The 13,892-nt window shown below is 35.8% G+C and overlaps 1 protein-coding gene across 1 annotated transcript; it reads left to right on the forward strand.

Moving 5' to 3' along the window:
* On the forward strand, positions 3,032 to 5,904 carry LOC18768700 (protein DMR6-LIKE OXYGENASE 2). Its single transcript, XM_007201017.2, has 4 exons — positions 3,032 to 3,544; positions 3,624 to 3,859; positions 4,546 to 4,873; positions 5,163 to 5,904. The coding sequence occupies exons 1-4, from the start codon at positions 3,251 to 3,253 to the stop codon at positions 5,418 to 5,420; spliced, it is 1,116 nt and encodes a 371-aa protein (XP_007201079.1). The 5' UTR covers positions 3,032 to 3,250; the 3' UTR covers positions 5,421 to 5,904.

The following is a 13,892-nucleotide window of genomic DNA, read 5'->3' on the forward strand; positions in this document are numbered from 1 at the left end:
TGAGGTCTTGGTCATGGGGCCGTGACGGGGAGGATTTGTGCTCATAGCCAGGGGGCCATGAGGTGGAGCCGTAGTCTTAACCATGGGGTTGTGAGACATATAGATTGAGTCGTTGTGACGACCGTGCTTCTCGTACATATGCTTCTGGTCATGGTTACTCGAAAGGCCTTGAATGAAAAGTGGATGGCAAGAATCAGATTTCTTAGATTTGAGAGTAACGCGTTGAATATAACTCGATACTCTCAATGAAAGCACCAATTTGTTTGTGCGAATAATCTCATGGGAGAATATTCACTAGAGATTCCTCCACCTTTTGAGCTTCCATCTTCTTCTTCTTCTTCCTCGCTCCCTGTAAAATAGATTGGAGTCAACAGACCACTCCCGAGGGGTGTTGGCGAAAGGCCCTCTGATGCCTATGTTAGTTAAATGATCTTTGGGAAGATACGAAAATAACGAAACGGTAGGAGTTTTCTCTCACGGAGAGAGCCGGGTGGCCAGAGCCTTGGGGGACAGAGGAGAGAGAATGGATAAATAAAAGAGATTTATTGGAAATCAGACCCTTGATTTAGGTAGATATTCCTATCTTAAATCAAAGATAATTCCCTAATTAAATAGGATTTAATTAGGGTAATCAGTTGACCTAAGTAATATTCTTTTTTCCATGTGTCACCCTCTTATTGGTTGCCAAAAATATGTGTTCACACTGAGGTCTAGCCTAGTGAAAAATAGTATTGACTTGTAGATCAGTGATTCCAGATTCGAACTCCTATGACACTTTAATAGTGTACGAGAAACCCCAATTTCCCTTTTATAGTTTAGCTTGTATTCAATTACCATTGTTTTTGCAATTTTTTCAAAATGGACATCAAATTGACTATTTTGGATCATTTTGTCAAAAAAGGCACCAAAATGCCCCAATTTTGGATCATTTTGTCAAAACAAGCACCAAATCGCTTCCTAAACTATAGCTTATTTTTGGGCAATAGGTATAATTGTTGCCAAAAATAGTGGTATTTTTTAATACAAATGATAGTCTAAACTACAAAGGGGATGGAGGCTTTTCTTAGACACACACACCATAAGGGTTCAAATTCGAGACTACTTATATGCAAGTCAATGCCATTTTCCACTAAACAAGACCCTGTTGACAGAACAATAATATTATAACTACATAAGATGTTCAGCCAAAATAATTATATTATTTCGAATTTAAAAAAAGAATTCAAAATTTTAAACAAAGGTTATCTAAAAACTAGTATGCTCAACAAGAGCTCAAGAGCAGCATGGTTCAAGTCAAAGATCTAAAGTCATGTCCACAAGCCCAATCCATTTTATATTATACAATTAGAAAACTATCAATGTGAGACTAGTTTTGTATTTGTTTATCCCAAATCTCCTACATCAAAAATAGGTCAGACATTGTGTTATTTTAAAAGTGTGTCACAATTAGCAAGGCAAATCCTAATAGACTTGAGTAAAATTGATTAACTTATGTGCTAAGAAACCTAACTTCTAACTAAACAATTTCGCATTGAATAAGGAATGGATTCAATATGAATTCTTTTCTATGCCTCCAGATGAATAAGAACTTTATTATTTCTTTATTATAAAACTAGGAATATGAAATAATTTATGGAATTTCCAAGCTGTTAACAACGGGTTTTGGGGCTCAGGCCCAATGACATAGTCAATCGACATGAGTCGTTCTATAAGGGGAAGTCCACCGCATGTGAATTGCAGCTCCAGTGCACCAATGAGGGGGCACAATGACCAAATTGCAGCTCCAGCGCACCAAGTCTAGCTCGGGCAAAGGTTGGGTCCCACGAGCCCAGGCAAGCCCATAGGTAAATTGTACCTGAGCTGCTGCATGGGCAAAATGACATAATGCTGATGTCATAATAACGCCAGCAACAACAAAAAAATGAAAAAAATACCAAAAATTTCAGAATTTTTTATTATTTTATAAATACCTAGCCATATTCTTTACTTCCCAAACCAAAAACTCTATACAAATTCATCTCCTCATATCTCATTTGAATAGTAATTGATTTTATCCTTGGCCTTTGGGATGGAAACAAAAAAGGTAAGGGCTACCACTATTCATGTGAATAGTGACAAACATTGCTTTGCTTTTGCCTTGCCCTTACCTTGTGGGGTGGAGGTGCTCTAATGAGGGCCTTAAATAAGACCCTCATTACAGAATTCTACCAGTCGACAGAGTCTGTAAAATGGGGTACCCACTTTCTCAGTTCTCTACATGTACCCAAAAAAAAAACAAAAACAAAAACAAAAGTTTTTCTATTTAAATCTCGCACTTCTCTTTGTTCACCTTATATTCTAAGTTCACTCTAACTTCTAATTCAAATTTTTACAATTTCTAAGAAAACCTCACTATCTTCCTAAACTACCCCTAAATACACACCCAACAGGAAAAAAATAAAAAACTCATCAACCTCACACCCCACACCCCGCTATCTTGCTCCTTACCAATCTAAATTCACCTCAACCTTACATTACTTAAAGAGATAAAACATTCCAATAAAAGGCTAAACCCAAATATTCTAATGAAAATTTTATTTGACATGGCCCCGCTTCTCTCCTAATGCATAACATCATGTCTTTAATATTTTATTGTAAAAAAGGATTTTATCAATGACATTGGGAAACATTGTAACATTAGATTCAGCAAATTGTTTTTGTAGGAAACATTATCTCTCCGTATTCTCCGCCACAGTCGCATTCCCATATCTACATTACCAAAGGCACCAAAACAAACCAATCAACTTGGCATAGAAGAAAACAATAAAACTCACATACTCCCAATCAATCAAACTAAAACTGAAAAGAACCCATTAATTAAAAGTTCAAATCAAAACCAACATGTCTTTCTCATGAATATGAAGAGTTCTGGAGTGTATAGTATAGATGTGTTAGGGTTAAGTATTAAGTTAGATAACCTTTTTTATTTTGTTACACAATAATAAAACTTAAGAGCTTAATTATTTAAGTATTAGAATAAACAAAAAAGAATGTGGGGTTTTAAATAGAAAAACTCAAAAAAAACAAAATCCATAATAAAATACATATTAAAAGACTATGAGTAGATCACTAATGGGCATTACGACAATTATCTATCATCTACATTATTGGACTCTCACCTCACCTCCATCCCAAATTGCCGATATCATATATATATATATATATCTCTCTCTCTCTCTCTCTCTCTCTCTCTCTCTCTCTCGCTATCTCCATGGCTGCAACAGATCCAAAGTTCAATATCCACTACTCTTCACAAGTTCCCCATGATCAGCCAGCCAAACTGATGACCAGCATAAAAAAGCTTGTAGAATCACCAGGCATCACCTTCATCCCTCCCACTTATACCTACACAAACAATCCCCATGATGACCTGGCAGCTTTGATAGATACAGAGTCAACGATCCCCACCGTTGACTTTTCTCTCCTCACATCTGGCACTCCCGAACAGCGCTCCCAAGCCATCCATGACCTTGGCAAAGCCTGCCAGGACTGGGGCTTCTTCTTGGTACTATTTTAATTACAGATGGGAATTAAATTGTTGAATTAAATTTTAATTTCTTTTTTTCCACGTGTCAATGACATAGGTGATCAATCATGGTGTGCCAGAGAGTCTGATGAAGGCGATCTTGGAAGGGGTACAAGGGTTTTTTGATCTGACGGAGGAGGAGAAGCACGAGTTTGAGGGGAAGCATGTACTGGATCCAATCAGGTGTGGGACCAGCTTCAATGCCTCGGTGGAGAAGGTGATGTTTTGGAGGGATTTTCTCAAGGTTTTTGTATATCCTGAGTTCCACTTCCCCACTAAACCTGCTGGCTTCAGGTATAATGTTTTGTTTTTTTCATACAAGTGATATTTAAAGAGGAGAATCGAATCTAGAATATTGGAATTTATTTTTATTAGTTAAATCAGAGACAAAAATCACTTGCTTTACCTTATAATTGAAAGGAGTATTTTTGCTCACCACTTTAATTCAAGGTGTATGCTTACAATTCTTCTCAATACTTAATAGGAGTCCATAAGTATAATCGTGATTACATAAATCAGAGTAAAAAGTTGTTATTGTTAGGACAAGTTTCGTAAAATGTTTTCGTTTTTAATTAAAGACAAAGAGAAGGTATAGGAAAGATACTGCATGCTAGGCTGAACACATGATGTGTGAGAAGCAATAATCCAAAACAAAGTCGAAAAACCACTTCCAAAACCTCTGAAGGAGTGCGATTAAGTACCACCATTTAAAACAAAAATTCTAGCAGCCATCCTCGTAGGCAAATAAGTTCGAATTATCCCCGGTCGATGTACCGCAAACATGATTATACACTTCTGACATGTTTACTTACCTGAAATAGATATGAGAAAAAATGTGAAATATTATAATTCATGACTTCCCCTACATATACGAACATATATAAAACCAAAAAAGTATGTTAACTTCACATTAAATATTTAAAAGAAAGTACCTGTGATGATGAATTTAGTGAAACGGGTTTACCTTTTGTTTGCTTTAGTGAACTTGCATTAGAGTATTGCAAAAGAACGCGACAAGTGACAAGAGAACTCCTGAAAGGAATATCAGAGAGCTTGGGATTGGAAGCCAGCGACTTAGAGAAGTTCTTGAATGTTGAGTCAGGCTTGCAGATCTTCATTGCAAACCTTTATCCTCCATGTCCACAGCCAGAGCTTGCCTTGGGAATGCCACCTCATTCTGATCATGGCCTCTTGACCCTCCTTATACAAAATGGCATTAATGGTCTTCAAGTGCAACACAAGGGTAAATGGGTCAATGTCAATGCCATGCCCAACTCCTTCCTTGTTAACACTGGTGATCACCTGGAGGTAAAGTTTCTCTCACAAATTCTTCCTTTCATTGACTAAACATTTGTTGCATTTATTGCTCCAAATTTAGGGACTTGGATGACAATATAAGGTTAAACGGGTTTTGGGACAATCACAATTTGCATATGGCGAGATCAAGTCATTTTGGTCATTTTAGTAAGTAAAATGGTACTAGCAAGTCGTTTGAGAACACTTCACAATGTCATCTCATGATCTAAATTGTTTCGTTTTTTAAGTAACCTAATTAACCTCCACGATTACAGCTCACTTTTTTTCCTACATATTTTAGATTTTTAGCAATGGGAAGTACAGGAGCAATATTCATCGAGCAGTGCTGACCAACAAAGCTACAAGAATATCCCTTGCCACTCCAACTGGTCCATCTCTTGAAACAGTAGTTACGCCTGCACCCGAGCTCATAAACAATGAAAACCGAAAGCCAGCATATATTGGGATGAAGTATAAAGATTACTTGGAGCTTCAACAAAGCAGCATGCTTGATGGCAAATCCATCTTGGATCGTGTACGGGTTTCGAACTCTGAATAAATTGGTGGCTGCTCTGTCTGGTGCTTCTACAATTATTGTGCTTAATTAATTAGTACAATGCTCTAATAAACCAAAGTTGTAATATCACCAGAACAAGTTTGTCAAATGTAAGCAATATCCAAACTTGTATGATTATAAACATTTTTGAAAATGCTCCTTATCCCTCAAGCTTGTATAATGGGGTATAATGATAACTAGATCGAGATTAATTGTTGTAAGAGTGGAGCTCATAAGGTGAAATGCAAGAATTGATGGAAGGAGTGTTGAATTGGTGCAGAACCTATAGAGTGGGTACAACAACTTAATGAATAGTGTGGTTGGGACTTTCATTATTGTGGACTACATGAGTCGATATGTTCGCTTATAAGAGCATTCACAGTTAAGAGGTGTATTTTCAGAGGTGTAAAGTCATTTTTACATTTCCTTTACATATCTGGGGATGTAAATAATTTTTTTTATTTATGTTAATTTGTTTTTGTGTTTTTTTTAATGCATTAACATTTTTCAATTAAATATATGTGTATTAGGTATATTTTATTTTTTCAAATAAATGGACCTAAAAAAATTTAAAGGGTGATTTTATTTGAACCCCGTAATTTGCTCTTTTGACCCCATACTAATTTTAAATAACATATTTTACCCTTGTATGTAATTACCGTTAAGGGCAAAAAATATTTAAAATAAAAATTAAATTTGCTCATTACACTCCACATACATTCCTACAACCCTAGTTAGACTTTTTTCTCAAATCATCATGTCCTTAGAACCCTAACAAGGTTTATAAGCTTATATTGGTGAAAACATACCTAATATTTATTCACGAAGGGTGAGATTGAAGTTGGTGAGGCTTCGAATGAGGTATGAGTTTATTTTTTAGCGTTTTTCAAGTTTAGGGTTGCATGGTACGTAGTAGCTGGTTACGTGCAACACACTAGTACTGAACGTAATAGGAAAATTTGGTGGCATGCCACTGAAACATTGAACTTATTTCGATTGTGTTTGACCAGCCGTTAACTTAAGATGTAGTGGAGGTTCACCATAATGTGGAAAGGAGTTTGATGTCGTATGACCGAATTTTACCTATTATTCAATGGCGAGAACCGAAATATATTTGTTTTTTCAGTAATTTGTTGTCGACCACAAATTTCATGCAAGCTATTTTGACATTACTCCTATTGAAGGAACAAAACCAAGGTGACGCCGCTATTGAAGACAACAATGTTGGAATAGAACGTGTGATGGACTATAGTGATCAATTCACAACTTACGAGGTACTCATTTGAGTATCTTTTTTTTTTTTTTGGTTTGAAATCCTTTTTAGTTTTATTAACGTGGCATTAAAATTTCAAATTTGAACTTCAAATAACATGAGTTTAATGTGTATATATTCAAAGGTAGAGATGCATTAATTAGATGAGCTCGTGTACAAGGAAAGATGAATAATATCGTAATTGTAATTAGAAGGTCTGATTCTGGAGGTGATTGCAAGAGGAGACATCGATTAATACTTGCTTGTGAGAGGAACGGTAAATATGAGCCTTGCAAGTCTAGTGAGACAAATGGTGTAAGGTCGGATGCAAATGGTAATATGAAAAAGTGTTCGAGGGACACTGGTACTAAGAAATGGGGATGCCCATTCTTGTTAAAATGTGTCAATATTGATGATATGGATGATTGGAAGTTAGAGGTTGTGTGCAGAGTACATAATTTGCTCATAGCAGATTTTTATAACAATCTTAAGGCTCGTTTGGTATACCATATTAGACTCTGGATAGGAGTAAATAGTCCATGTCAGTTGTTTGGTGTCAACTTGTATTATTTAATTACTTGACTATTTTAAACGGTTTGGGCTTTTAATACTCTCATTTCCTGACTAACTAATACAACTCACACACCCCGATTTAGATAATACATGCTTAATTATAAGGCTTGGAAAAAAAGAACACACGTGAAAGATCAGACGCTATATATATATATATATCTCTCTCTCTCTCATACTCTCTCCAATATGCTTCTCGTCTTCACTCTTCATCTTCTTCTTTGCTATCTTCTCTAGAAGTTATTTGGTGACTGTTTGTGGAAAACACAAATTAATAATTTGTGTGTGGTGGTTTTTTTGTTTGAATTTCGAATACCCAAGTTTGTAGCTTTGCTTAGTGTTGAAATTTGTTCTTGCTTATTTATGTTGTTTCGATTCAAAGCTCAGCCAAACAAGTTTGGTTCTCAATTCTATTTTAATTTTTTTAATTGGTGGGTCAATATAATTGGCTCTTGATTCAAAGCTCAGTCCATATTTTTTTATATATTAATTTTTTGGTCAAAATCTCATATTCTAAATTTTGACTTGGGGGGTTTTGCATCAATGATGTGGTGGGCCAGCAAGGAAGACAATGAAGGAAGCAGATATAGGGAAGAGAGAATTGGGAAAGAGGTTTCTTGTTTTAGTATTAGGCAGCCATTGGATGTATCTAATAGCTACAATGATTTGGCAAAAACAAATGAAAAAACAATTTTGTCATATAAATCTTACCAAAAAATTTCGTGTCATTTGAATTTCAATTTCCACTTAAATTATCAAAGAAATATTTTTTTTTTTTCAAAGGCTGATATGATGTTATCCGATGGAACACCAAACACAGTATAACTTAGTCTGACTATTTATTCGAAACAATACCAAACACCTTATAATACTATAGATAAACAGTCAGTACTCTTCGAAACATATTATGATCACCACAATTCTATCAGTCTCCGTTCATAGTAGCTCTCATTTACTGGCTGGAGAGTGAAAAAATCTCCAAATAAAGAGAGACACACACTTCACTTTTTAATTGTTTTACTCATTACCAAACATTATGGCCACATTGGATCTTCCCATTTGAATAACCAACGGAAGAGCTGCTACAAAATTGGTCCGCAACTTTTATCATCTAAAAATAATAATAATAAATAAAACATTTCCTGAAATATGCTGCTCTTTTTTTTTGGGTTAATTATAGTTTAGTATTCTGTACTTACATTCCTAAGATATATTAATTTCTGTTTTTTTAATTTTAACAATCACATACCTCATTCTTTTAAATTGTTACAATGTGATCCCAGTAGGAGCCAACTACCCACCATTCCATTCCAGTACAAAAATAAGAAGAACAAAGCAAAGCATTAATTACTGTTCTTAGCCGTTCTCCCTCTCTCTGTTTCTTTGTTGCCTCCACCATCCAAAGTTGCCTTCCCAGGACAGATTCCAGCGACTGCCATCTGCTTCCACATGGATCTGCAGCCACACCCAACCCACCAAATCCACATTTCAAATTGACAACTACGAGAGATCGTGAGTGCAAGGTTCAAATTTGAGGTGGGTTTAGACGTTATAATCTGAAGATTGGTGATGGGTGTCTAGAGAAGATTTGAAGGGAGACGGAGGGAGAGAAGGCACTGGGCGGAGATTGATGTGGTAAGGCTTGAATCTGGGGCAGGTTTTGAGGCTGCGATCTAAAAACACAGATCGGGAGGAGAAAGAGAGAGAGGAGGTGGAGATGGGGAGAGAGAGAGAGGAAGTGGATGATGGAGGGATATGAGGTGGAGGTGGAGAAAGAGAAAGAGGAACTGGGCTGATTTAGATGGTGGACGGGTGTAGGAAGTGGTGGTGATGGTTGAGAAACAGTGAGGGTGATGTCACCGAGAGAGAGAGATTTATTTATTTATTTTATTTTTTGGTTTTTAATATTTTATTAATATTTTAATTAATTTAAAATTAATAAAAATTGAAAAATGTGGGACCTACATTGCCACGTAGGCAATTAACGGAGAGATCTGACAGAAAACCTAACGGAGGAACCACATTATAACAAATTTAAAAGACTGAGGTATGTGATTGTTAAAATTAAAAAGATAGGGACTAATATGCATTAAGGGGTCGTTTGGTACACAGTCTTGGCTTGGACTGGCTTGGACTAAATTTAGTACCATGTTTGTTTCATTTAATTCTAGTCTTAGATGGGATTGCTAATACTGGGCCCACCAAAAACACCTCATTAGGAGGGGACTACTAAGCCCATGTAAAAAGAGAGGATTAGCTAGTCCTATGTTCACCAATGTACAAGATGCATATATTATATTGTAATACTAATAACATATATTACTATTATTATTATTATTATTATTATTATTATTACATACACATATACTATAATATACATATATACATGTATATACACATATACATATATATATATATATATAAACACACAGTCCCCTTCTATTGAGGGATCCCTTAAATAATTTTATTTGAGGGACGCCCTTTAGGGTACCCTACAATTCTTTTCCCAATAATCCAAACCATCTAATTTTTAGGTATTCATTCATAGATCATCCTTATAAAAAATTAGACAAATCGGAAACCGTTTCGACATCCAATTGTGTCTTACAAAATCAATGAACACGGTGCTTTAAGAAAAGTACTAAAATTTCAATAACTCAATTGAGTGGTCACATGATATCGGATTCAAGTGATTTTTTGTAGAGATGATCTTTGAATGAGTATCTACAAAAGAGACGGTTTGGATTAGTGAAATACAATCCGGAGTGGGGCCTACAAGGGGTGTCCCTCAAATAAGCTTATTTGAGAGATCCCTCAATGGAAGCTCTCTGTGTATAAACACATATATACATATAATATATATATACATATAGATATATACACATATATTATTATTATAATATACTCATATACACATACATATTAATATTATAATAATAGCATACATGTATACATGTATATATGTAATATATATTATATTATATATTAATGTACATATATACACGTATATATATAAACACATATATACATATATAATATATAAATACATATAGATATATACACGTATATTATTATTATAATATACCCATATACACATACATATTAATATTATAATAATAGCATACATGAATATATGTAATATATATAAGTATATATACATATATGTGTATATATATTATACCCATGTATGTATTATAATATACATATACACACGTATATACACATATACATTATATATTTATACTATATGTATATATATTATAATATACATATATATATATATATATGTATTATACCCATATATATTATAATATATAGATACACCTATATACACATATATTATATACATGTATATACGTATATATATATTATAATATATGTATAATATATGTATTATATATACATATGTATTTTATAATATATATAATGTATATGTATATATACATATATAATATACGTATATACACGTATATACACGTATATTATTATTATTATTATTATTATTATTATAACATACCCATATATATATTATATATTATAATATACATACATATATATAAATATATGTATATGTATTATACCCATGTATATTATAATATACATATATACACCTATATATATTATATGTATGTATATATACATATATATTTTATATATTATAAAATACATATATACATATATATAGATATTTTTGAAAAAATAAAAAAATTCTAGTTCTAGTCCAAGCATACACCAAACGTAGGATAAGTGTTATCCAACTTAGACCAAGCCAAGCCAAGCCAAGCCAGTCCCTAAGCATAGTCCATGCCAAGACAGTTCTGTGTACCAAACGAGAGTGTAACTACAGGGTACTAAACTGTAAGTAACCCTTTTTTTCCCCTTTTATTTCCCATGGTTTATATAGTTGGTTGAACTCCAAAACGTTGAGCTATAATAATCATACCACGTAAATTAGTTTGAAGGTTTTTTTTTCAAACCCTAGCAGTAATTGCCCAAATATTATAGATATTATGTTGCAAAAACGGGTATAAAGGTTTATGAGATTTTATTGCTATTTTAATGTTTTAAATTTAATTTTGAAGTAGCCAATAGTAATAAAATCCTTAGCTAGTTGGCTCATAAATACAATAGGGGAGCATTTTTTCTTACTACCTTAACCCAATGTGTCACATCCCGGAATCAACTCCGTCGTAGCATGATATTGTCCGCTTTGGGCCCCCCTCTCTGCCCTCACAGTTTTGTTTCTGGGAACTCACGAGCAACTTCCTAGTGGGTCACCCATCCTGAGATTACTCTAGCCCCCAACTCTCTTAACTTCGGAGTTCTTACGACTCCGAAGCCAGTGAGCTCCCAAAAGGCCTCGTGCTAGATGGATGCGTGTGTGCACATATAAGGCACATCATCCTTTCTCCATTGGTTGATGTGGGATCTTACAATCCACCCCCTTAAGGGCCCGACGTCCTCGTCGGCACACTCGCACCACACGGCAAAGTGGCTATGATACCAAATTGTCACATCCCGGGATCAACTCCGTCGTAGCACGATATTGTCCGCTTTGGGCTCCCCTCTCTGCCCTCACGGTTTTGTTTCCCCTCTCTGCCCTCACGGTTTTGTTTCTGGGAACTCACGAGCAACTTCCCAGTGGGTCACCCATCCTGGGATTGCTCTAGCCCCCAACTCGTTTAACTTCGGAGTTCCTACGACTCCGAAGCCAGTGAGCTCCCAAAAGGCCTCGTGCTAGATGGATGCGGGTGTGCACATATAAGGCACATCACCCCCTCTCCGTTGGTTGATGTGGAATCTTACACAATGTGTACCTTTAACACTCATCTTAACAATTGACACATTTCCTTGAAACTAACTATAGTTAACACTTTATTTTTAATTCTTTTAAATTATTTCAAATCAAAAAATAAAGTAATAATAATAATAAAATAACATTTAAAACAAAAAAACAAAATCTCTCTCTCTCTCTCTCTCTCTCTCTCTCTCTCTATCTCCTTCTCCCTCTCCCCCTCTTGACCAGCCCACCTTAAGCCCTATTCTCTATCACTACAGCCTACCCCTCAGCAACCCTAGCCATTATGCCCCTCTAGAAACCCCTCCCCCACCTCGTTCACCCTCTCCACCATTGCTTAGAGATCCACAAGCGGCTTCATCCTCCAATCCGTCATCAAAGCCTGGTCCGTACTTAACAAACCCAACCCTCTCTGCGAGTTGCGAAAATACATGTTGTCAAACTTGGCCGGGCTCATGATGTCGTTGAAGGTCGGCACTGCGCAGAGCTTCTTCGACCCCTGCGAGAAATTGGGATTGGCTGGGTCGATGTCGGAGGACTTGTTGAAATTGAAGATATGGTTGCTGAACTCCATAAATTGTTGTTCCCTCTTTTCGGCAGAGGCAGCCGACATAATGAGCTTTTGATCCTTCTTCTTTTGAGTGCAGGGCGTGCCACCACCAAGCCTCGAATTTGGGCTTGAATGGAATGTGAGTAGATGGATATGTTGCGTCCGAGATCTAACTTTAATCAAACGATTGTTCGGCCGAGCAAGGAACCTCCTCACGGCCTAGGTTGTTTCACTACCTCAGAGTCAAGGCTTTATGTGAGCGACCAAATGATGTGGAGTGGGTGGAGATGAAGATTAAAGGTGAAACGTAATGAAACGAAGAACAAATGCATAAAGTAAAGGTGCTTAAACTTAAATATAATTTAAAGACAAATGTGTAAAGTAAAGTGCGAAAAATAAATAACGTAAAGACGAGAACGAAATGAAAGCGATAAGAACGATAAAGTAAAATGAACTTGAAATTAAACTTAATTGAAGTGCAATAACAATGAAAAGTAAAGCAATCGAAATAAACTTGAATTTAAATGACAAGAAAATATAAATTGAACGAAAATTTAAACTTATACTAAGAAAAGGAAGAACTCGCTACACTAAGTGCATAAAAAGTAAAATCCTAAGTCTAGGAAAAGAAAAGTGCGAGATGAAAAATAGGTTAGTCTGTCTGATGTTGTGTCTGATGTCTTCATCGAGATTCATCCATTCCAAGCCCGGCCGTAATTTTCCAAATCTGCCCAGCCGCACCATCACTCAACACGCCCAGCTGAGATCTCCAACACCCCAGCCCGCGAACTTCTCCAATCCTGGCTGATATTTCCTGCTCCATTCAAACCGCCAGGCCGCACCTTGTATGGCCCAGCTTTTTCCGGCTGTGCCCAGCCATTTCGTAAGCTCAGCTCTGCTAACGAATCCTGGCTGCTATATCTGCCATTGAGAAGCCCAGCCTACTCTTTTAGCCACGCCCCGCCGAATCTTCAACTTCAACCTAGCCGTGCCCTTTCAATTCCTAGGTCGGCCACTATTCTTCACGTGCCCAGTCAATTCTCGTGCACGGGTGGATTTTGACCACCCCCTAACAGTTGTTATCAAAATACAAATTGTCTACAATCATTTTGAAGATTCAGCAAATAAATTACAAATATAAAAGAAATTGACATTTTGAAGATTCAGCATTTTGTGGTAGAGCACATGTTCCAAATTGACAGCGGAATTCCTCTTCTTTATATTGGCAGCAACTTGAAGCCTATCGCCCCCAAAATAAAATATTAACTTAAAAAACAAACGAATCTATTCGAAATACAACTAAGT

This window comes from Prunus persica, chromosome G8 (assembly GCF_000346465.2).
Source record: "Prunus persica cultivar Lovell chromosome G8, Prunus_persica_NCBIv2, whole genome shotgun sequence".
Lineage (NCBI taxonomy): Eukaryota > Viridiplantae > Streptophyta > Magnoliopsida > Rosales > Rosaceae > Prunus > Prunus persica.